The sequence below is a fragment of the Vigna umbellata genome, chromosome 1 (assembly GCF_029865625.1).
Source record: "Vigna umbellata cultivar VRB3 chromosome 1, Vumbellata_1.0, whole genome shotgun sequence".
NCBI classification, from domain to species: domain Eukaryota; kingdom Viridiplantae; phylum Streptophyta; class Magnoliopsida; order Fabales; family Fabaceae; genus Vigna; species Vigna umbellata.
Genome location: NC_142165.1, coordinates 44,442,034 through 44,466,738, shown reverse-complemented (window position 1 = coordinate 44,466,738; position 24,705 = coordinate 44,442,034). Strand labels below are relative to the sequence as shown.

At 33.3% G+C, this 24,705-nt stretch overlaps 3 protein-coding genes and 1 non-coding gene across 6 annotated transcripts; 2 read left to right on the top strand and 2 right to left on the bottom strand.

Annotated features, from left to right (window-relative positions):
• Positions 1 to 4,092: 4,092 nt before the first annotated feature.
• On the bottom strand, positions 4,093 to 4,174 carry TRNAS-AGA (transfer RNA serine (anticodon AGA)). Its single transcript has one exon. It is a non-coding gene; the product is annotated as a tRNA-Ser (tRNA).
• A 1,663-nt stretch (positions 4,175 to 5,837) lies between these two features.
• Positions 5,838 to 9,727, bottom strand: LOC124827151 (calcium-dependent mitochondrial ATP-magnesium/phosphate carrier protein 2-like). 3 transcript variants are annotated; one of them, XM_047300144.2, is made up of 5 exons: positions 9,471 to 9,727; positions 8,707 to 9,307; positions 6,988 to 7,770; positions 6,762 to 6,852; positions 5,838 to 6,596 (listed from the first exon to the last, which is right to left on the bottom strand). In XM_047300144.2, exons 2-5 carry the CDS (start codon positions 9,140 to 9,142, stop codon positions 6,404 to 6,406), a joined length of 1,503 nt encoding a protein of 500 aa, XP_047156100.2. In that variant the 5' UTR covers positions 9,143 to 9,307; positions 9,471 to 9,727; the 3' UTR covers positions 5,838 to 6,403. The 3 variants fall into 3 exon arrangements, with proteins under 3 accessions (XP_047156100.2, XP_047156102.2, XP_047156101.2); XM_047300146.2 differs by having other exon boundaries at positions 8,707 to 9,241; XM_047300145.2 differs by lacking the exon at positions 9,471 to 9,727 and adding an exon at positions 9,383 to 9,462 and having other exon boundaries at positions 8,707 to 9,241.
• Positions 9,728 to 14,588: 4,861 nt separating this feature from the next.
• LOC124827144 (NAD(P)-binding Rossmann-fold superfamily protein) lies at positions 14,589 to 16,559 on the top strand. Its single transcript, XM_047300139.2, has 4 exons — positions 14,589 to 14,785; positions 15,045 to 15,306; positions 15,539 to 15,733; positions 15,875 to 16,559. The coding sequence occupies exons 1-4, from the start codon at positions 14,694 to 14,696 to the stop codon at positions 16,268 to 16,270; spliced, it is 945 nt and encodes a 314-aa protein (XP_047156095.1). The 5' UTR covers positions 14,589 to 14,693; the 3' UTR covers positions 16,271 to 16,559.
• A 5,290-nt stretch (positions 16,560 to 21,849) lies between these two features.
• Positions 21,850 to 24,574, top strand: SDHAF2 (succinate dehydrogenase assembly factor). The gene is made up of 4 exons (XM_047300143.2): positions 21,850 to 22,186; positions 22,304 to 22,430; positions 24,031 to 24,099; positions 24,208 to 24,574. Exons 1-4 carry the CDS (start codon positions 21,993 to 21,995, stop codon positions 24,352 to 24,354), a joined length of 537 nt encoding a protein of 178 aa, XP_047156099.1. The 5' UTR covers positions 21,850 to 21,992; the 3' UTR covers positions 24,355 to 24,574.
• The last annotated feature ends 131 nt before the right edge of the window (positions 24,575 to 24,705 follow it).

Sequence of the window (24,705 nt, the reverse complement as noted above, 5' to 3'; positions counted from 1 at the left end):
CTACTCATTTTAAGAATGGTTATCAACATACGAACCCAGAACTGAGTTTGCATGTTGAGGAAAACGAACGACAAAGCGAAGAGAAAGACTTACCAGCCCAGCTTCACACAAACCGAACGGTTTATCTGGAAGCTCTGGACGCCGAAAGTGCTTCTACGGTGCCGGAATATTGATCGGAGGAGAGAAAGTGAGTGTTTTCTAAGAGAGAAGATGAAGAGGAGGTAGAGAGAAGGAGGAGAAAATGGGATTCTTCAGAAATCTGGAAAGAGAGTGCATGCAGAGAGTGGAGTGTTTTTCTGAAAATTCAAGTTTTGCTTCCCACTCAAAAACGAACGTCCCATCTTCTGTTGACACCTGCTTTCCACTAACTGATCTTCGGATCCTCTTCGCATGACACCTGACGTTCGTCATCTGAGTGTCGAGCTCCCCTCTTGACACGTGAATTCCACTAAACAAATATGTGCGTGAATTTTACTAGTTTCTAACTTTTGATTTTACTGGTTCTAACAACTCAAGATTATTTAAATAATGCTAAAAGAAACTAATAAAAAATTGTTTTGAGTAGATGTCTTTGAAATGTGGTTTGACTCTCTTTGAATATGAAAAAAAAAACTTGAATCAAATCAAATTATAATTTTGTAAAAGGTAAAACATCTCTAATCTATATTCAGCCTAAATTTAATTAATTAAATTACATTTAAAATTCAGAAATCCAGTAAAATAAAGCTAAAAAATAAATAAGAATTGGATGGGTTCTTCATAGCTACCTGGACCTAATAAGGTGATTTATTTTATAAGGAGGGGTTTGAATAATCGGTATTCCTCTTGGTACGGAAAGATGGCATAGGCTAAATTGAGGTTACATAATGAGAAAGAAGAATAAGAAAAAGTAGAGTATTGGTTTTTCTTTAGTTATAGTACACTCATGGCCGAATTTGGTAAGCCCACTGAACCATTAATGGCTATTTTATTAGCACTTATCTTCTCATGCACGCACCCCCATTCAATGGTGCCAACCCACTCTGCTACATTTCTTAAATGCAAGTGCTCATCCACAACCCTATTCTCTCTTTACACTTGCCTCTTTTGTCTCTATCACCACTTTAACCTACCACCTTTTATTATTATAACCATTTTTTCACTTTTTTTCTTACCTCTTTTTCAACCCTCTTTTTCATCGTTAATCTTTAACTATCCTGTCCTTTGAAATGGGCAGCCTCAACGGAATTTGTGAGAGAATTTGTTTAAAGCAGAAGAACAATAATATGCTTGAGTGTGTTTAATAGAATATATTTTGATGGATGGAAATGTGATTTGATTCTTTTTTTTAATGCCTATGCTTATCTGTTTTTTTTTGTCGGTTTTCTCTGTTCCTTGCTTATAAGTTGGAATTGAAAGTAATGCTTCCACGTGTCTGTGCCTTTGAAGTGTTTATATATGCTTGAATGTTTGCAAGAATGTGATTCATTCCAACTGCTGGTAATGGAGAAAGAAGAAAGTGAAGAGGAAGATGAAAAAGAAGTTTGGTTATTGAGTATTATGCTACTCTCCTTCTAAAGCGAGAGTGTCAAAAGGCAATTCATGAAGGCTTAGGGAAGGCAAAGCCTTTCTTCCAGGTTCAATTCACATACCTGCACACTGGTTATTCAGCTTCGTAAGGTTTTAAAAAACAGTCTGCAACATGATCACATCGTTCATATTTGCCTAAACATCATTTGATGAAATTGTGACGCAGCTGCGATTTAAAACCTTGCAGCTAGTTAACACAGACACAGACTGCAGTTTCATCTTGAAGTAATGCTTATGTTGAGCTCATTTACTGTGTTTTTCTTTCACCTATTATAGTCCGTTTCAAACTTTTAATGGTGGATTCAGGTAGGGAGGTAGTGAGTGATTTGAGATATAGCCATGTAGGAAATGTAATATTTTCCCGTGCTTTATTGGAAGCCATGAATAAAGTGAACTGTTTGCTGTTATCATGAAAGAATAGGTGTTGAACTGTTTGCTGCTGTTACGAAAGAATAGTTGCGGATATTTGTCTTAAAATTTATCTTTTGCTCTACTTTCTTCAGGTTTATCTTGCTTTTTTACTATAATTATCTTTTATTTATTTATTTCACACGTTTAAAATAAAATTTACAACTCAAAATAAGCACAAAATAACTAAAACATAAAACAATATAAAAATAAGATAAATTTGAAAATTAAACAAGATAAAATTACGAAAGAGTTGATTTTATTTACAAAACTTAAGTAGAAAATAACTTTATCAGTCACAAACAATTGCACCTTGACCCTTTCCCTTAACAATATTTACAGTGTGAATTACACCATTGTCACTCAACAACTACACTATTTTTTCCAACAGAAAACCTCTTCTTATAAAATACCACAATTCCTTCTTTTCAACATAACTCATATTCTTAACTATCCTTATATTTCAAAATAATTTCACATATCTAGACACAAGATCATATGTACTTGTTTGGTTTCTCTACTATATTTCATTGTCCCATTATTTATGAATTTTTCACCCTGAATGACCACCACTTCAAAAAAAAGTCTCAAACATATCAATCTATATATAAATATATAAGAATTACCTTGTCAAATAGTCATATAGCAAGTATTTGTGATAAAATCTTCTAAGGATAGTAAATGAATACCATGGATAATGGATAATAAATGATTTAATACTTGTATATAAACGGATTTGATGCGGATATCATATTACCCACTCGTACTTACGAGTATCTATTGCCAATAAAAAATTAAGATTGATTTAATTTGTTTTTAGGTTAAATTTAATTAAAATTAGAATATAATTTATATTTTATTCGGTTAAATTTAACTAAAAATAAAATTTAATTTAATTAACATTATTTTTATATTTATTTTGTAATTTTATTTAGATTTGATTTTAAAATGTATATATTATATTTTTAAAATATTTGAAGGTATCCTTTTTTTATAATAATATTTTAATATTTTACCGATAATGAAACAATATGTCAATTTTTTTTGTTAGCAATCAGATCCTAGATAGACATTATTACAACTCATTATTATTAGACCTATAACTACGAAAACAATACATATTACAACTCATATTCCAAAATAGTCAAACACAATTTAAAATGGGAGACCACAACTGATAGACTTGAAATGCATATTGGACCTTATCAAACAACAAACAATGAAACAATCCATAAGTTGCGCACGAAACTCGATAGGGTGTTGCTCCCTCCACCACCCCAAGAACTTCCTACACCTCTCCATTATTTTTTTTATTCCAAAAATACCTTACACATCCTCACTATCTTATTTGCTACTGGCTTTATCAATGAATTAGTCCTTGAAATAGTCCAGCCTCAATATGCCACCAGTTTCCTCGTTGAAGTTTATCCCATCTAGCATTTCTTTTGTGCACCCAACTGTCAAATTATTCAGTTTTTCTTCCTTCCCATTTGAACTGCCTACCTAGTATGATATTGTCAGTGCCAAAGAACTCCTTTGTAGATGATCTATCAACATACCTGTCGATGATAACATCATAAATGTCTAAAATCAAACTTTGTAGTGCAAAAGCTATGCAAATGGGGTGGTGATATTGTGCTAGCAGACAAACATTGTGAAGCCTTTGATACAAAAATGTGGAACATGCATTTGTCCTTTAAACGGATGTCGATATCCGTGCACAAATGTTGACATTCGTTTAAGACATATATGAAAGATAAAAAAAAGTAGGAAGGTCAACCCTGTGTGATGTTGGAGGGAGTAACTCTCAACTCGATAATAAGCAATAAAACTCACTTTCACGTCTTCGATAATCCAAGCTAAATGTTCCAATTAAAAAAATTCATACATTCTTCTTAGGCAATATTACATTTCCAACAAAATCACTCGCATAAACCTCATATCTCGCTTTCGTCTCTCTCGCATAAACTCTCTTTTCGTTTATTAAATTGTCTTAATAATAAACAAAAAATCCACATCACCAATCCATCTTAGACAGATCAAGCATTCACTCCATTGTTAACTATGTTAACTAAAAGTAACTGTAGAAAAACAAAAAGATCCAAAACATAAAAACGTGAACGGCAGGATTCGAACCTGCGCGGGCAGAGCCCACATGATTTCTAGTCATGCCCGATAACCACTCCGGCACGTCCACATTTATGTTGTTTTTGGCATTTAGCTCATAATATTTAGCTCTATAATTCCGTGTGATTATGTTATATTATAATTTTATTTCTTTTTAATTTTTATTCTGAGATGCCAAATTATGATCAATATTTGAAATTTTAAGATATTTATTATAACAATGTAAATAAAAAAAAACATAAAAAAGAAGGACTTCACAAATAGTCTTGAATTTAGAAAAACGTCACTTGCATCTCCAATGATAGCAAATAACAATGCAAATGATGGCAAATAAGAAAAAAACAAATTGAAGAACCAATGTCATAAATTTATCTGTGGGTTCATTGAGGGGGAAATTTGGGCGAAACATGTAAGAGGTGTTTCAAATATCCTTTCTCAATGAAATTTATAATTATGTATGACTTGGCAATGCTTGAAAGAACATTATTTTCTACTCCTTGCTTATACGTTGGAATTGAAAGTAATCCTTCTACGTGTCTGTGCCTTTTAAGTGATTCATTTCAACTGCTGTCTAAGCCAAGTAATGGAGAAAGAAGAAAGTGAAAAGGAAGATGGAAACGAAGTTTGGCTCTTGAGTATTATGCTACTCTCCTTCTAAAGAGAGTGTCAAAAGGCAATTCATGAAGGCTTAGGGAAGGCAAAGCCTTTCTTCCAGGTTCAATTCACATACCTGCACACTGGTTATTCAGCTTCATAAGATTTTAAAAAATAAGCTTCATAAGATTTTAAAAAATAAGCTTCATAAGATTTTAAAAAATAGTCTGCAACATGATCACAATTGTAATCACATAGTTCATATTTGCCTACAGTAGCGCATCATTTGATGAAATTGTGACACAACTGCAATTTAAAACCTTGCAGCTAGTTAACACAGACACAGACTGCAGTTTCATCTTAAAGTAATGTTTATGTTGAGTTCATTTACTGTGTTTTTCTTTCACCTATTATAGTCAGTTTGAAACTTGGAGTCAGGTAGGGAGGCAGTGAGTGATTTGAGATATAGCCATATAGGAAATGTAACATTTTCCCATGTTTTGTTGGAAGCCATGAATAAAGTGTACTGTTTGCTGCTATCATGAAAGAACAATTGGTATTGTCAATATCTGCTTTCTGCTGTCAATTACTGTTTTTTACATTTGTGCTGAGATGACATGTCAATTTTTCGAATATGCAAACTTTAAGTATGCAATTTACGCGTAGAAGTAAGAATACAGAAGAACATCTTGAGTGTGCCAAGCTAGTGACAGGTAGTTTTATGAACGATTACGGTGCATATCACATGGGAAGTTTTATGCAATGTATGGTTCATGTGCATCCTAACACCATGATATTACACCTAACCCAACAACCAAAACTTGATGTGATGTCATAAACAGAAATGAATGCATTATGAATTGCACATTGCATGCTTCCACAAACTAAATGCCCATGACAAGGTCGATATCAGATAAAATGACCTTAGAAAGTGGTTCATGTATTTCGATATTACAAGAAAAGTGATCATTTATTCGACACGTATGAGAAAGTGATCTCATCAGTCTGAAAAGATTCTTAGATATGTCTACGGGTTTCTGCCCAAACACCACACAAACAAGACAGTGCAAAAGTTAGGCATATGAAAATCCACATGGCTGAACAGGAAAGAGATCTTCTTATCCTGTAGCAGAGCACAATGATCAATAGACAGCTATTACTTTATTCACCAGGAATTCCAAAATACAAGAGTCCGAGGTTTCCTCTAAAGCTGTTCTCTGTACTAAAAACCCAAGTATGATAATAATCCCTATTTCGTTTCCAATCCATGTTTCTTGCACTTACATGTAGAGTTAGTTACATTGTATATTCAACAAGATCTCAAAAGAATTCACTATCAATTCTATTCACTTAAAAATCCATACGTCACTTTTCCAGGTGAATGGAATTTCTAGTGACATGAAAATAGAGGAGAACCACAATTATGTGCTTTCGCTTTTGACTATATGAAATAGTTGAAAAAGTACAGATTGAGTGGATATAACCTATTACCTTAGTACGTCTAGAGTACAACCTAGTTTCTCAATATTTTAGTTCAGATAAGCAAGGGGAAAAACTTTCTGACTACAAAATCGTGTTTTAAGATATCCTCAGAAGAATGACTATCTGTAATAGTACCTACAGGACTAGTACTCTCTGTTCTTCGTCACCATCAACAATTCCAGGCTTTATAATATTTGAAATTAGCCAGTTTAACTATGACACTCTACTCAACATCTAGATTCTTCTTCATGTATTCATAAACCATATAAGTAATGCTTGCAGCTGGCACAACTTTGAGGAGATTAGGAATGAGCCCCTTGTAGAAACCTCTAAAGCTTTCATCCCTAAAAGTTTTCCGGAATGCATCAAACATTCCCTTGTAAGCACGGTTATTGTTGATAGGTTGTGCCTGCAGCCTAAGAATCATGATAAAAGATATGTCAACAAAGAGCCCAGAGAAAGGATCAATAAGAAACCTAGAGTAAAAGAACAAAACTGATACCTCCCTCCCCCACAATCCATATTTCCATTTGGTCGAAAGAGAGCAGAGAAATAACATTACTACTGACACAACTTTATACCTTGTCCTAATAACCTGCAACGGATAGACACAAGTGGCTCCAAGAGCACCTGAAATTGTCCCACATCCAAGTTGTACTAGAGGACCAGGTTCTGTGAAGGAGAAAAAATAATAGAACTTTTTAAGTTTCAATGCTTTAGAACTGTTGATTTTTAATTAAAAAAATACAAACTGGTAAAATAAAATCATTATGTTCAAGAGATAATATGGTTGCAGTAATATCATACCACTGTCATGAAGAATATATCTCTTGGATATATCTTTCAAGGTGTCATATACAGTTAGATCAATCCCTGCATAGGGAATTATACCCAGAAGAGATGGAACAAGCCCTCTGTAGAAAGCCCGAGGTCCCTCATGGACCCATATATCCTTTGTAAGAGTACTAATTTTAGGAACCCTTCCACCATCAGAAGCACAAGTCTGTAACCTAGTTTTGACAAGATCCATTGGATAGATAGCAATCTGTGCAACCGCACCAGCCATACCACCTGCAAAAAGTCTTCCTGCAGTACCGATATCTGACTTTCCCTGTTGAGCATCTCCAATTACATTTTTCAGCATTTCATAAGCATAGAACTTGATGGCACTCTCTGGAGCTACCTTGATCACATTCAATCCATTACCTCGGAAAAACCCTAATAAACCATCTCGTTGCCATATCTTCATCACTGCCGGCATAATAGAAGCTCTTCCAGTCTGAACTTGTAAGACCACCTTTAAACGATCAAGAGGAGCAGTTGCTGTACGAGAAGCAGCTCCTGCTATTGCCCCAGCAATAAAATATCTGCTCCTGTGCACATGTTTGCTGATGCCTTCAGGAATGACAGCTTGTTCCCCAATGTCAACAAGGCACACCCTCTCCCAATGCTGATATATATTTTCAATAGTTGCTTCATGAGGATAAAGTAGAAGAAAATCTCTCCACTCTTCAAAAGTGATAATTCCGTTATTATCCTTATCAACATGCTCCACAAAGCGAGCAAGCTCCTCCTCATCAATTTCAATCCCTGCAACATAAAAGCTCAATATGCTTACAATAAATACAACAGAAAAACTTACACAAAGGTACCAAGGAATATTATCTAGAAAAGTCTATAAGAATTACAAATATATGATCAGATCACCACATACAAGAAATGAAAATAGTGACGAAGAAAATAAGTAACAAACACAATAGAATTTACCTTCAAAGATTGAAGTTGAAGCAGATTTCACAAATCTAAAGAACCATTCATATTAGTAGAATTATTCAAAAAGTTATTTCTTTCTTTTTTTAATTCATAAACAACACTAGAACGTCTTCAAAAGAAGCACGTTCAAAAATCACAAGGATTGGGCACATTGGTGAACAAATGTAAAAACCCTGCAGTCTCTCAAGAGGTAGGGCTTAACCTTTTCTCCCAAATAACTGTTATGATTACAACCACATATGTCCTTTGTAAACCAAACCTTTATAGTCGGAATTATAGAATCTACAAATAAGCTCACCCGATCACAACCACCGGATACAATTCAAGTTTCAGAAACAACATCGAATGTCAACATGTCTTGGCCCACTCACAGAAAAAATGAACAGCCAACAACATACTAAAAACACTACGAGGACATAATGGTGAAGAGGACAGAGCAAATAACTGCAACTCCAATTAAATAATAATTTAACTTCCATGCATCGTGAACGTAAAGATTTTTGCATCATGAATCAATGAGAAACCATCTTAGGCATGTCAATTATTCAAAAACCATCTTAGCCATAACCTTCAAAATAATTATTACAAAAGTCAACGGCCTTACCATATATTATAACATGTTCAATTATGTTAACATGTAATTGAAAGACAATTTAAAATTTTTGGCATGCAGTAATTAAAATCCATGAGGCACAATACACAATGAGCTAAATGAGTAGTATTAAACTTTGAAGGAGGTAAAAGAATACCTACCAGCCCTGACAAGTGCATCCCAAAGCTCTTCAGGGAGAATGCAGCCATTGTGCTCCACATCAATGGCCTGAAATATGCGATAAAGCTCCAACTCCTTGTCATCCATGTAACGCCTGAAATCATGGTAATCAATCCTACCATCCCTATCAGCATCACACACCTTGAAAAGCTCCTTGGCATACTTATACTCAGGGGGAATCTGCAGTGCAGACAAACCAGACTCAATGTGAGCATAGTCCAAGTACCCATCATTGGCAGCATCGAAGAAATCGAAGAGACTCCGAATTCGAAGATCCCTCTCATCTTTGGTCTCACGCAAGGCAAGAAGCACGTGATCCATCGAAACCGGGCCCGTTTTCTTGCCACGGCCATGATCGGCTTTCGCTTTCGAAAACCCCACCTTCTCCATGTCTATGGCTTGGCCTGCCCCGGACATGCTCTTTCGCTAAGAATCTCAAAAACTTGGAAAATTAGAAATACCCAATGGGGCATTTGAATTTTGAAGGACCGAAAGATGCTATCTTTGGCCTCAGATCTGCGTAGCGGTTACGTGGGGTTGGAAGGGTCAAAATCTCGAAATTCAAAAGTCGTAAACCACCAACTGGAAAAATAAAACCAGCGATAGAATTGAAGGGGATGGGTCAAAGGAGAGAAGAAAGTTACAAAAGAGAATCACCTGAAGCTAATTGGACTAAGCAGAGTGTGCACTGTGATGGTGCAAAAGATAACAGGAAGAAGAATAACGAAGAAGAAGAAGAAGTTACCTGAAAAAATTGCAATTGGCCAGGACAGTTTTTCAATTATGCAGCAATATATATATATATATATATATATAAGACTATATATATACTATATATAAATAAGGGAAGGAATGTGATATTATGCAGTGTTTTGTGGAAACTGAATAAGTATTAACGAAGAGAGGTTCTGCACAGTGTGAGTGAGAGAGGGTACTTGTCTGATAAGCAAATCAATCAATTTCTGTTTCTGATTTAGTTGCGCTTTCCTTCTTTGTTAAGCAGGTAGAGAGGAAAAGAGGATATTATATTTCATCAAAACAAAATGAACAGAAAAAAGGGATATTATGTTATTATTATGTGGATATTCCTCTCAACCTGTCTCTATTACCAGTTTCCTTTTAACTACTTCGTACAAGGTGAATGTACATTTTAGGAGCATTTCTAATTCTGAAATCAAATATAAAATCTATAGATATCTAATAAAATATATTATATAAATCATACTATTAATTTATAATAAAGATATTAGTGTAAATGATTATTTTTAATTATTGATTTCTCTTTGGAAATAGTATTGAAATTTGGTTTAGAGATAGAGATGGATGAGATACAACTAATTGATTCTTTTAAAAAAAAACACACAGATTAATGATTATAATATGATACACTGGAAAGATTAAATATTTTATTTTGTTACGACGAATGAATATGATTTTTTTATGGAAATAAAATCATTGTGTTGATTTTGATTTACAGAGAATAATATAATTAATTTAATATTTTATGTTTATTTATTTATTTAGATATTTTTTTATAATAAATATAAATATTTTTTTGAAATGTAATTTTTATTATGAACGTGGTTTCTCATGTTTTATATATTTTTATTTTATTATTTTAATAATTTTTCATTTAATAATAAATAATTAATAGATTTTGAAATGTCATTGAGACGTTAAAATTAATAGTGATATTTTATTTGAAAATATATTTTAATATAAAATGGTGATATTTTATTTTAACAAATCTATTAGTGTAATAGTTTTTTTATTATGGGAACTCTCGATTATAAAAATACAAGCATCACAATATATGAATAAAAAAATTAAATGACTAAAAATATTACTTTTACTCTACACAGTTGATTTCTTTTAGGAAAAATTTGCTACCAAAATACTTACTTTCTAGAAAATAGGAAATTGGAAGAAATATTTTTTTATTGATAATGAAAATTTAAATTTCATGAAATAAAAGACATTTTACTGTTATAACAATATTCCGTTACTTTAATTAAATTATTTAGTGGATTAAATAATGATTTAATGTACCTTTTTAACTTTGAAAAAACTAGTACAAATATTCTCAAGAAGATTTAGAACAAACCAAGCCTTTATTATAGGAATAATGACTCCATCGCGTTCCACGATTTTAAAGAATTATTATTAAATTATTTAATGTAATAAATAGTTGAAAATGTATAGTAAAAATATAATATTGTGTTTAAATTCTCATAAACTTTATAAATATTTAGATAAATGATACGGTCTTTGAATGAATGAGGGCAATTCCAGAAAGAATGAAAAATCGAATTCAATCTTTAAACATGTAACAAATTCAAATTCATATCTAACTAATATTGTACCATAATAACAAATAATTTCTGATTTATTATCAAATTAATTAAAAATACATTTTAAAAACAAAAACAGTCTTATTAAATTTAACAACAAGATATTGTTTATATGTTTATAAATTAAAATAAACATATTTTTTTCAAAGCCAATTTCACATTACCTCACACAATCAAATTGAAAATTTAGCCATTATACGTGAATATTTATAACAATCCAAACCCTTATTTGTAGGAATAATGATTCTCTCACGTTTGGTAATTCCTGAATTTTTATTTTCCAAACAATCGTTATGATTGTTTTAATAATCATGTCTCGTTTTAAAGAGAAATGAAAAAAAGGTTACTTCATATTCTCATTATATATTTTCTTGTAATTTAAATACTTGTGAAAATATCTATATTGTAAAAAAAAAATACATGAGAACGAGGAGTAAATATTTTAAAATAACTTGAGAACTCATTTTCGTAAGCACTTCTAGAATACAAAGTTTTTCATTTTACCTTTTTTTTTATATATATAGAAATAGCACTACTCTGTTTTTTGTTTTTCTTTTATTAGTGCCATTATTTTTCACATTTTTATATTACACTATTTATTTTCATTAATTTTATAATAATACTGTAAAATTCCAAAAATACAATATAAAACCATATAATAGAATGATCACATATAATAATATTACAGTTTAGTTATTACAAAAGATAGGACGTACAGTTATAGCCGAACGACCTTATAAAAATAGCAGGGAATTAAAACTGCACAAATGGCTACAAATATAGGACGAACGACTTATAACCCTTCCTATATTGAACGGTCAAATCAAAAGATAAAGTAAACGCATGACCGAACGCTCCTACAAAAGAGTAGGCCAACAACTGATCGGCGTCCTAAGGTTCGACCTGCACGTCCGTCTCTTCCAATGCTTCTTCCAGCAACTCTTCTCCTTCTGCTCCCACCCACAGGGTGATCATCGCAATGACAAGGACGAATGAACGGGAATACATGACAAGACAGGAAATAGGGTAAGCTTATGTAATTCAAGTATCAACATATATTTCACACAATCAACTAAACAAGATAAATCGTTAATTCTTTCATGCAAAGCCTAATACTAGACTCTGACTGTCCGGACTGTATGAATTCTGTGTAGCTACGACGTTCATGCACCCGGATGATGTAGTAACTGAGATACCCTCAACAGCTACCACCCGAGGTTAGTCCTATTTGTCCAAATTAACCATAAGGACTAGGACTTCCTGCCATTCCCACACATGACTTACCCTTCTCTACATGAGAACGAGTAATCACGGAATATCAGGATGAACCGCGAGCTTAGCGTGCCCACATTCATACTTTACCAATTCCAATATCCATTCATGAGATATTAATCCCCAGAATACTCTTTCATAATCAAAGTCATTTCATCCATATCATATTCCATCATCTTTCACCATTAAAACTTCAACTTAACCAATTTGAATAAAGATCCCGTAGGATACCAAATATCAAACGTTAGTTTTTAACCCAAAACGAGACTGAAAACTTGGAGTGAGACCGATATGTCTCCAACTCAAAATAGATCAAATCGAGAGAGTTACTCACTTATTGTGAAAGGAACCGAATACAATAATAGTTCTCAGAGGCTAATAGAATCGAACGTTATTTACCAAGTGAGCCAATTTAATGAACTGACTCTTGATAGTTCAAACCGAACACCGTAAAGCCTAGGCCGAACACCATTAGAAACTGATATTGTAGGACATCAAATAATAATAACGGATGTAATTATATGAAGAAACCGAACGATATAAATACTTAGCTGTATTAATGAGTTTAACATCAAGGAGAACGAGTGCTAGTCAAAGACCAAACACTGTAGAGACCGAACGCTATTGAGTTTGGCCGAATGCTCTTATTTTAAAAATCATATTACTGAATCAAGATCGAGCGCTTGGTTTAAGACCGAGCACCACTTAGTACGAGTACTTGGTGTAAGACCGAGCACTACTTAGTACGAGCGCTTGGTGTAAGACCGAGCACTACTTAGTACAAGCACTTGGTGTAAGACCGAGCACTACTTAATTTATAGAATAAAGGCTTGATAAATATAAGATATCATTTAACTAATGTTCAAGAACGAATGAAATATACAAATACATATAGATATACTGAAGTTTATAATCAAATACCAAGGAATGAATATCCTTGGTTGAACGCTTAAGTACAAATATTACAAAACGAAACGAAGACCTAGTCTTCAACTAGAACTCTCTCCAAATGAAAGGATCCAGTTCCAACCGAGTCCACATGAAAACCAAACACTATATCGAACGAGCGCTGGTCTAATACCAAACACTTATTAAGAACGAACGCTACTGAGAACGAACGCTTGTATAATTGAATGGTCAATACTGACTCTCGACAACATGGTCTAATACCAAACACTTATTAAGAACGAACGTTAGTATAATTGAATGATCAATACTGACTCTCGACAACATCCATACCCATTTCATGGCTTTCATTAATCATCGATACTTTTAAATGACATATCATATTTCATCATCAACCAAATCATCAAACACAATATCATTCCAGTTCTTCATACCGTCAACAATGCAATAACAACCATTTTTCATATTCATTCAAAAATCAACGAACATGCATCCATACAAAGCAAGAATCTAAATCAAATTATATAAGCTTCCCTTACCTCTAAGCGTGAATGAACGTTTACAAATGCAGTATATGGTTCGCCTCTACCAGAGACCTTAGCGTTCTACAGTCACGCCTTAAGAAACTAAATCAAACACAAGACCAGAAATACTCAGAATGAGAGGATCAACTCATGCAACCAAAAATCTGGGTTTGCATGCGACAGAAAACACACGGCTGAGGGAGAGATGAACTTACCAGCTCAGAATCAAAAACTGATCGGTTCAAACGAACTCCCTCGACGCCGAGAGTACTCAGGTGTGGTTTGTTTGATGATCGGAGGAAGAAAAGAGTAAGATTTTGTAGAGAGAGGATGAAGAAATCTTAGAGAAAAGGAGGAAAAAATGAAAGTTCAGAACTTTGGAAAAGAATGGTGCAAGCAGAAGTGAAGTGAACTTTTGAAAACCCAGAATTTTACTCCTACCGTCATTAACAACGGTCAACCTCCTGCGGCCATATATTTTCTACTTTCTGATTTCCAGCTCTCTTACTTGACATTTGGCTTTGACTTAAATTGGTTTTTAATGAGTTTTAAATGGGTTATGAGAAATACACTCCACCACATTGATATATAACGGTACATTTAGTTTTCATATTACATTGTTAAACTAAAAAATAATGTAATTTAAATAACCGATGCATATATAAAAATAAAAAAATAGAACTATAAATAAAAATATAATATATATGGGAGCTTGGTTTTGAAAATAGTGTAAGAATTCTGTTCCCTGAAGTATAGCTCTACACATTTGACCGAAAGGCCAAGATATATGGTGAGACCAACAACGTGGCGTGCATGCATGCATGCATTGCCACTCATTTGTGTTTGTGTGAGACAGATACAAGCTTCATCTCTTTGAACATGAACACCACATGGTTTTGTTGCTGAACCAACACAATGGGGCACAAAGAAAAAGCTAAAGAGCGAAAAGATAAGAGGTTGCAGGAGATATCTCTTCTCAGGACAATTCCTTATGCTGATCACCAGAGGTTCCTTTTCTTTTCATTTCCTTCTCATATATATCGCCAAATCTTCAGGATTCAACTTTATCCTCTTTTATACAATTTTTTATTTAATCAATTTATCACCGTTCTGTAGTTTACAATGAATTTTAAATTATTCAGAGAATGTGATTTGTTGTGTATTCACCTTGATTTTTGGATCAAAGTTCAATGGAGAATCCGTGATTGATGGAACTAGAGATCCTACCCTTTTTCCACCTGTGTTTAATCTTGTGCTTATGAATAGATGGTGGTCCAAGGAAACAATTGCCGTGGTTACCGGAGGAAACAGAGGAATTGGGTTCGAGATCTCTAGACAACTTGCTGATCATGGAGTTACTGTGATACTGACATCAAGAGATGCTAGTGTTGGAGTTGAATCAATTAAAGTCTTGCAAGAGGGTGGTCTGCAAGATGTGGCATGCCATCAGCTTGATCTTCTCGACCCTTCTTCCATCAGCGAATTCGGTGACTGGTTGAAGGAAAATTACGGTGGCTTGGACATTCTGGTAAGCTTCTAAGACATGGATATGCAGCTAAATCTGTGCCAAATTGTTAGAAACTTAGATTTGGTCAAGGTATCAGGAAATTGAATTGAAAGGATACCTCAAGGAGTTACATGAAAGCATAAAGACTATAATTTTTTTGAGTTTAGTCTCCGTATAACACCAGCATGCAATGTAGCAGTAGCAGATGCCCTTATTGTGTTTGTAATTATGCCGTAATATCATTTTTCTGCAGGTAAATAACGCTGGTGTGAATTTCAACTTTGGGTCTAATAATTCCGTTGAACATGCTAATTTGGTCATTGAAACAAATTATTTTGGCACCAAGCGTATGATCGAAGCCATGATTCCATTGATGAAGCCATCCTCTGCTGGTGGACGCATCGTAAATGTGAGCTCGCGTCTTGGTCGACTAAACGGCAAACGCAATGTGAGTAAACAATATGTTGCATGTTCTGTAAAAGATTTTTTATACTTAGAATGAATTAGATAGCAATGGTAAAAGTTAAGAAAGTGATAGGTGATTATGTAAAAGGTGAGTCTAAGTTGGTGGAGTTAACATACACTGCAGAGATTGGAGAATGAAGAATTGAAGGAGAAACTAAGTAATATTGAAACACTTACAGAGGAGCTGATTGATGATATGGTAGCAACTTTTCTGAAACAAGTGGAAGATGGAACTTGGAAATCAGGAGGGTGGCCTCCAACTTTCACAGACTACTCAATGTCAAAACTAGCAGTGAATGCATACACAAGGTTCATGGCACACAAGCTTTCTGAGAGACCAGATGGTGAAAAGATTTTTATCAACAGCTATTGCCCTGGTTGGGTGAAAACTGCTCTCACTGGTTATGCAGGAAGTGTGTCAGTTGAGGATGGTGCTGATTCTGGAGTCTGGCTTTCCCTTCTTCCTGATCAAGCTATTACAGGCAAGTTCTTTGCAGAGAGACGGGAAATTAACTTTTAAGCACTTAGTTCAACAATCAGGTTCAGACCATCTTCACAGAATTGAAGGAAATCTGCATGTTTGTCATTGTCAATGTCATGTCACATACAAAAGTAGTATTACTCTATGTCATTTTGTTTTAGTGACTAGTTCATTATTCTAGATATTTGATGTTTCTTCACTGATCAGTGATCACTGATGCTTAAGGAAAAGGAAGTTACTGCATGTTTGTTACTTTAACTATGCTATCTTTACTTTTCTCATATCATAAGATACTAATTTTGTCAAACATTTGTTATGTTACAGACTAGTTTTCTTCGCAGCTCTGGCTACTTTATCTTCTTTCAATCTGACTAGTTATGTATGTCTCACCTAATTGATAAATCGATTTTACTAAATGTTTCAAAATCACTAAGCTGGTGTAGCATTTCAATGAATGAATAAAAAAATGTTACAATGTTAACATATATTTCAATAAAATTGTACTATTTATTATCATAAAACTTTTTAATATCACACTATCTAAATTATGTACTTTATTTATTAATTAAATACTTTAACTTTAAATAAAAATAAGACTAGAAATTGTAATTATAATGATTTAAAAGCATATTTTTTTGTCTTTCTATCTATATGTATAAAATTTTAAAAATTATAATTATACACAACGCCAGGAATAATCAGACATTATCAGATTGTTGAAGTGGAAAATTTTAAAAATGGAAAAAGAGTGAAGATGTGTTTGTTTGTTTAAACCTTTTTTGAAAAAATATGTTTCTAATAAAATAATCTCAATCTTTCACATGTTTGGGCAAATTTGTTTTAAAAAGAAACACGAATTGAAAAAAAAAAGACTGTCTACCTAAAAAAATCTATGATAGAAGAAAGGAATTTAAAAAAAAAAGAATAATGGAGATGTATTTATAATTTTGGTTTAATCATTCAGGAGGTCCTTATTTATTGAGGAGAATCTCAATTTCGTCCTGTTCTTTTTCGGTTTCTCAATTTGGTCTTAATTTTATGAAAATTATAACAATTGGGTCCCTACCGTTAAATTGGACCCAACGGCGTTAGTGTGTGGTTGACGTGGCACGCTTGAGTCCCTTTCTTAATTGACGTGGCACGCTGGAGTGAGTGTTTTTAATTGACGTGAATTAATGATGTGCATTTGAGTATATTCCAGAACTAGTAGAAGGTTATTTAGAGGAATTTAAGATTTTGGAAGTTTTCCCCATACGAATACACAAAACGGTGTGTTGTCCGAGATCAAGGAATATCAAAAATCAAAATAATGAAGAATCAAGTTGAGGTCACTACTGTAGTTGGAGGAGAGACTACACCTTCGACGTTGTCGCCGAATTCAACGCCTCCCCCAACGTCTTCTTCCCATCCACTGCATTTTTCCACCTCCTATTTCACAAGGGGTCATTTTTTTAGTTTGACGAACCCTTATCAGAAATTCTCCCAATTCTTGTTTTTTACTTCTCGTACAAACCCTAGCATTAGAGGGTTTTTTCTCCTTTCCTGTTTTATAAAGAGGCTTGACAAAATAGGGAGGCACCATTCTCCTTCCCCTTTTGGTTCTGGTTAAGGTCTGTAGAGAACCGATTTCTTCTCCCCTCTTTCAGGTTTTATTTCGCATCATGAGGACGTCAATCTCCTCTTCTTTTTTTGGTTTTGGCGCGGTCTTTGCAAGGAAGGAGATGATGGGTCAGATAGGCGCGGTGTTTTTGCGACATCTGGGTTCGCTGTCCGACGGCGAAAGTCTCTGTCGTGACCGTACATGGCACTGCATTAGGGTTTTGTTCTTGTTTTCTGTGTTTTGTTTTGATTGAATTGAAAAATAAATAAAAGGAAAGAAATATAACGTAGATAAACTTTTAAAATGAAAAGTAATCAAAAGGAAAAAACGTAAGGCAACTTTTAAAATGAAAAGTAATCTACTTTCTTCTGTAATAAGTCAGCCACCTCACTTAAGTAACCGACTCTGTGCCACGTCAATCACACACTAACGTTGTTGAGTCCAATTTAACGGTAGGGATCCAATTGTTGCAATTTTCACAAAATTAGAATTCAATTGAGAAATTGAAAAAGAACAGGACAAAATTGAGATTCTCCTCGAAAATAGGAACCTCCTGAATGATTAAACCTATAATTTTTGTTAGATAAAATTATCCTCAAAATATGTGGAGTATGAGAATGACGCGTGAGCTTATAAGGTTTGATCGAGATCTACATAGTCCAAAAATATCATAGAACAAAAAAATCTATATAAGAAAATCTTGTATCATCAAAAGTTTATAGGTTAAGAATAACTCATAAGTTACTTTTTACAGTAAAAAAAAATTCTTTAAAAATAAAAACAATTATTTAAAAAAATATTTACACACATAAAAAGTATTAACATGATCTAAACTTAAACATAGATCATTATGAATAAGGTCAAGTTGGGTTTGTATAAGTTCGATATCATCGAATTAGATTAGATCTAAGTTATATCGAGAAAAATTATACTAGTTAATTAGTTAAATTAGGCCTAAATTGTGCTACATCAGATTAGGCAAATTTTTATTAGATTTGAGTTGAAGTAGATGGAATAGGATCTTAATTTAAAAATTAAATTACAAATAATAAAAATTAACTAAAGAGTAATTTTACAATTAATCTAAAATATTCAGGAGTCTATTTACAATTTATAATATTTTATAAACTCATACAATTTTAAAAAATAATTAAAATTTAATTAAAACTTTATTTTAATATTATAATAATCAAGTACACATTGACCCTAACTTCAATTCATCTGTGTGTAAGTTTTGGAAACAAAAGTTTATCAAATAACTCATTTGATAAATCAATAAAAAATATATTTCAAAAATTAACTATAGTTGATAAATGAGACACTTTTTCTTTATGCACCTCGTTTTATAATTTTCATTCCTTATTTTTTTCTTTTCTTAAAAAGCATTTTGTTTTCTTTTATATAGTTTAAAGATTAATTTCTAAATTAAACCATTTGTTTATTCTTTACATTCCATTTGTAGTTATCTTTAATATAATAAGTAATATAAGTCTCTCATTTACCAAAAATCATTCAGGATATTATGATACTTAAGTTAGAAAGAATTAAAACATTCGAGTATTAGATGTATTAATCAATAATCACTGACTATCATTTGAACGGTTATTTATAAAAATTATAATAGACTTTTAGTTATCACTGATCAATTATAACTCAAACACAGTTTAATCACAATTATAAAACTAATTTGTACTAATCTTCTAGCACTTTAATAATGTCAGTTATATTTCCAAGCAATAATTCTATTGATTGATTAACTTTTAGAAAAATTCGTCATCAAGACACAATAAGCTTTTTTTTAATGACCCATTTTTATTCTCTTATTATATTCATATATAAACTTAACTAATAAAAGATTGTGTGACTAATTGTTTCTACCAAAAAATAGATGTTGTGAATGGAGGATAATAATTTTTTTATAAGAACCACATAAATGTATTTCTGAATTTCTCTTGAATAAAATTACCCTTAAAATTTGAAGTAGTTTCAAGGTATTCTTTCGAGTGTCTCCATTCTTTTTTTCTTAAGAAAATGAAAATGAGAGGTCTTGTATTTTGTGTAATTTAAGAGAAAAACATGTCAACCATGTTAAGTGTTAAAAGAGTTAACAACTACTTTTAACTAAGGTTTAATTGATTCGGAGGTCTCTATTTATATAGATTTACGTTAATTAGGTCCTCGTATTTTGAAAGTGCTCAATTTGATTTCTCTGTTTATGTAAAATTGAGTCAATAATGCCCTTATCGTTAATTGCTGTGGACGACATTAAATTTTTTTAGGTCCTCGTATTTTGAAAGGTCTCAATTTGGTCCTGTTTATGTAAAATTGAGTCAATAATGCCCTTGCGTTGTGGCATGTTGAGGTAGTGTTTACTAACCATGTGGCACAGTAACAACTCATTACGTGGAATTATTTTATTTGAAGTTTAAAATAAATTATATTTAATAAATATAGTCCTCGTAAATAAAGAGATTTCAAAGCTCATAAATGTCTTAACCATTCTAAATCCAATCATAACCAAATTCTCTATATTTTTGTTTCTACAATCAATCAACTCCACAATCTCATCAGATAGAGAAGAAGAAAACCTAAAAATGGTTGAATAGCCCTCTTTCGCCGACGCCCTCGCCCTCTTCCGTCGCGCCGCCGCCCCACACACCATCTCCCACCTCTCCTCCACCTCCAGAATCGCCTTCCTCTTCCTCACCCTCTCCCCTCTCTGGGAAACCTTCTTTTCACCCTCCCACACCCATCTCTTCAACATCTACATCCACGCCTACCCCCCTAATCAATGTTTTTTGCTTATGGCTTTGGCTTCTGGGTTTATGAACTTTTAGTGTGTTTTTATTGATGAGAAAGAAGTGGAAAAAAGGAGCCAATTTTTCTTCTGTGATAATTTATCTCTCACTGGTGAATTGGTTGATTTATCTTTGCACTGGATTATTCAATTCCTTTGGTGGTTTTGGCTTCTGAACATCGCTGATGTGGTCACCAATTCTTCACGCACACCACATGTTTGTAAATTTGTCTCAATGGTATTATCATCTCTCTACTACCACCCTATTCCTTACACTGTAATAACCCAACGCCACACAACACCTTTCTCATTCTCTTTCTTTATCTCTTCCACCTTCAGATTCTCCTCCACTCTCTCATCTTCCACTTCCGCCACTCACCACCCTCGACTTCTCCCCCTCCCAACTCCTCGACCTCCTCCGCCGCCAACACCGTGCAATGTTTCTATGTTGGTTTTGAGTCAACTCAGAAGACTCTGCTTCACGTGTTGCCCACAGTGCTTTACTGCTAAATATTTGCCAATTCCACCGAAAAATCACCGATAGATGATGCCAAAATCGTAAAACCAAACTTCATCACAACTAATTTCTCACTATAACCCTATTTTCTCCCAATTTCGAACCAGAACGAATCCACGAAAAACCCTATTTTCCCCAATTTTCTCGCACACTCAAAATCTGATCCCTAAATACCAAACTTAATCCTAATATGTTTTAATTTCATTTCCAGAAATAGATATAACATTTTTTTTATTAAATTTACCATATTTTAAAGTTTTTAAAAATTTAAAATCAAATAAATTCACGTAATGAATTGTTACTGTGCCTGTACCACATGATTAGTAAACATACCTCAGTATGTCACAACGCAAAAAATTTAACGTCATCCACAGCAATTAACGGCAAGAGCATTATTGACTCAATTTTGCATAAAGAGAAATCAAATCGAACACTTTCAAAATACGAAAATTAATTAAACATTTTCAAAATAAAAAAACCTAATTAACACAAATTTGGAAATCCGAATCAATTAAACCTTTAACTAAAAGAAGTATTTATTGTACCGCAAAGAATTACTTGAAAATAAATCACTTTTTAACACTATCCTAGTTATATATATAAAATAAAATCAGAGATAATCTAAAAGAGAAATTTTTAAAGAATTTCTTTGATCTTTTTTATTTTATCATTTTTACTTCTTGTTGACAGAGAAAAAACAGTAGGAACTGTTGGCAGAAATGCTTTCGGTTTTCGATGTGGGATGTGGAGGAAACAGAGCCACGGTAGCAGCAACAGCAGAAAGGTTCCACCTTTGCATAAACCTGCCTAAGGTACCCACAAGCAACGCAACAACCCAATCCTTCTCATGGCTTCTTTGCGTATCACAAGATTCATAACCAACCTTCTCAACTCCTCGTCTTTCCCAAAATCTCAGAACCCCTTTCCTAGAACCCTTTTCTCGCTTCACCCTTTCACATCCCACGCTGCCAACGATCCTCACTCTCAATCTCTGAATATCGATCTTTCCAACGAAGAAAGCAAAAGACGCTTGTTCAACAGGTTCTCCTTCTCAATCTTCCGTTCCCCTTTTTTTGCGTTCTTAAATGATATTAAAAGTGATGTGTTAAGGAATGATCATCCTTTTTTTTAATCATTACTTTTTGGCAATTCCCTTAGGCTATTGTATAGAAGCAAGCAGCGAGGGTTCCTGGAACTCGATTTGGTGCTTGGGAAATGGGTGGAGGACAATATTCGCTCATTGGATGAAAATCGTATTCGAGCTCTCGTTCATGTTCTTGACTTGGTACTTTCTTTTCCACTTTATATATTATTATTATTTCGACTGGATTGCCATATTTCAATTAAAACTAGTTATCATCATGTAATGAGGGTGATCATTAATAACACTGGCTAATCAAACTGCTTAGCTTTATTTTGGTGTTCACTGAGAGATTCTGTGAAGATTAAGAGGGGTCTTAATTCATTCCACTTGGATCAGATGAACAGTTTTATTTCTAGCAGTTAGACTGTTACTGGAGGCTTGTCAAACGACATGTTGCTAACACTCCATTAATTTCTTAAAAAAAAAATCGTTCTTATTTTGTTGTTTTCGTATAATTCCTAGTAGCTGCATTTTTCATTTCGTTAAGTATAATGGAAAACAGTTACTTAAATGTAGAAATACCATCCGGACTGCTATGTTGAATAGAAAAGTCTCACATGTTTTGGTGAGGGATATTTTCATAGGAATGATATTTATGCATAGAAATAAAAAATCACAAAAAATCCGTAAAAATTTAATCAATGACATAATCCATTGAAATTTATGGGATTTGGAGTACATTATACTTTTAGTCTTTTGAAATATCAATTGAATACCACTGATTTTGTTGTCATCTAAAACACATCTTGATAGTTTTGATCGAATACCCTAATACTTTTTTATGTTTGAAAGTTTCTGATTAAATAACCACCAGCCATTTTTTTGTAAGTTTTTTAAATCTTTTGAAATTCCAATATAATACATTCTTAATAACTTAATAGGATTTATAATACACATTTAATAAAATAATCTGTTAGTACGGTGATAATGCCATCTGGAAATTCAAACCTTAAGAGTTTTTAATATACAAGAATATAGGGTATAGTTACATGTATTTTGGAGGTAACATGCTTATCTATTTAAAAGTACCTATCTTGACAACATGATCGTAGGCGTTTTCGGAGAAACTATTAAATGGTCCTTGCTAACTTTCATATGATACATTATCAAGTGTTACTAATTCTTTCTTGTAAACAGTAAAGTTTAAGTATATGTTATATGAACATTGGTGGCACCATAGAGAGGTGGTGGTCCTGGACACCTAGTAATTTCTCATGTTTTATGCATTTATTGGGGGCTTTTTCCTCTTCATATGTGAAAATGGCTTTCAGTCAAATAATTACGATTATGCAAAGGTTGATGAATTTTTTCAATGTATCGATTCTTTATTTGATTCGGGTTAGTTTTCTTGTTAATATTTGATGTGTCCCCTCTAAGAGGGCCTTTTTATGTGTGGAAAATTTAAATGGAAGTGTGGCTTCTTATAGTACAATAAAGGATGGAGTGGTGATTCTCATCTTGATAATTTGTGAGATTATTCTAAAAGAAGTTGGAGAGGAAAGATTAATTAATCTCCTTTGGAACTTAACCGTTCTATTTATACACTTTTAAGAGCAAATTAGATCTTGAATCTGTAAAATGAGAAGGAAGGTTAATGATAAATGTAGTTTGTTTGATGCTTTTGTTCTGATAAAAAATGGAAATGCGATATCAACTTGTTGTTCATGTTTGGGAGGCACATAACGTTGATTTTGAGTCTGTGTCACCGGGTTCACCTCAAAATCATGTTTCTGTTTTACAGGAGAATCCAGATTTATGGAACTGGATATCTGGGCAAGAGCAACCCCCGGAATCAATCAGCACAAACCCAGTGAGTCTTATTTTGTTATTTAAATGATGAAATTCCAATTTGGTTACCTAGTTAGATTTTTGTTATTCTTTGGGGTATGAATTCTCATGCCTGTCGATTGTTGCACAGGTCTTTACTGCAGTGCGAGAAGGAGTTATGAAAAATCTTGAGAGTCATTCTGCTCCTGAAACAAGAGCAACACCTGGCCAACCATGGGTAAGAGGCTGGGATGATATCAAGAAATTCCGGGGTGGTCCCATTACTGGGAACCAGTAGCTTCGGAATAAACGATCTTTTCATTTGTAACAATGAAAAAACACATTTACCGTATTTTATACTACTATTTACAGTTATGTAACTGCAAAATAAAGGTATATGGTAGCTACTAGAGAACAGTAAAAGGGATGAAAACTGATGGCATTCTGGAAGCTTGATATAGCTGATGAGTGATTTATACTGTGGCTCGAAATGCTTGATTCTGGATTTTCCGTTCTAATTGTGTGTCTTTGTTCGATATTTTTTGAACTCCTTCATCCTTTTCGTATGTCAATGTTACTATCTGAATATTGAATTGGTTTGTTCTATTCAGAACAAAAAAGCAAATGAACTCCACTGATAAAAGAGCGG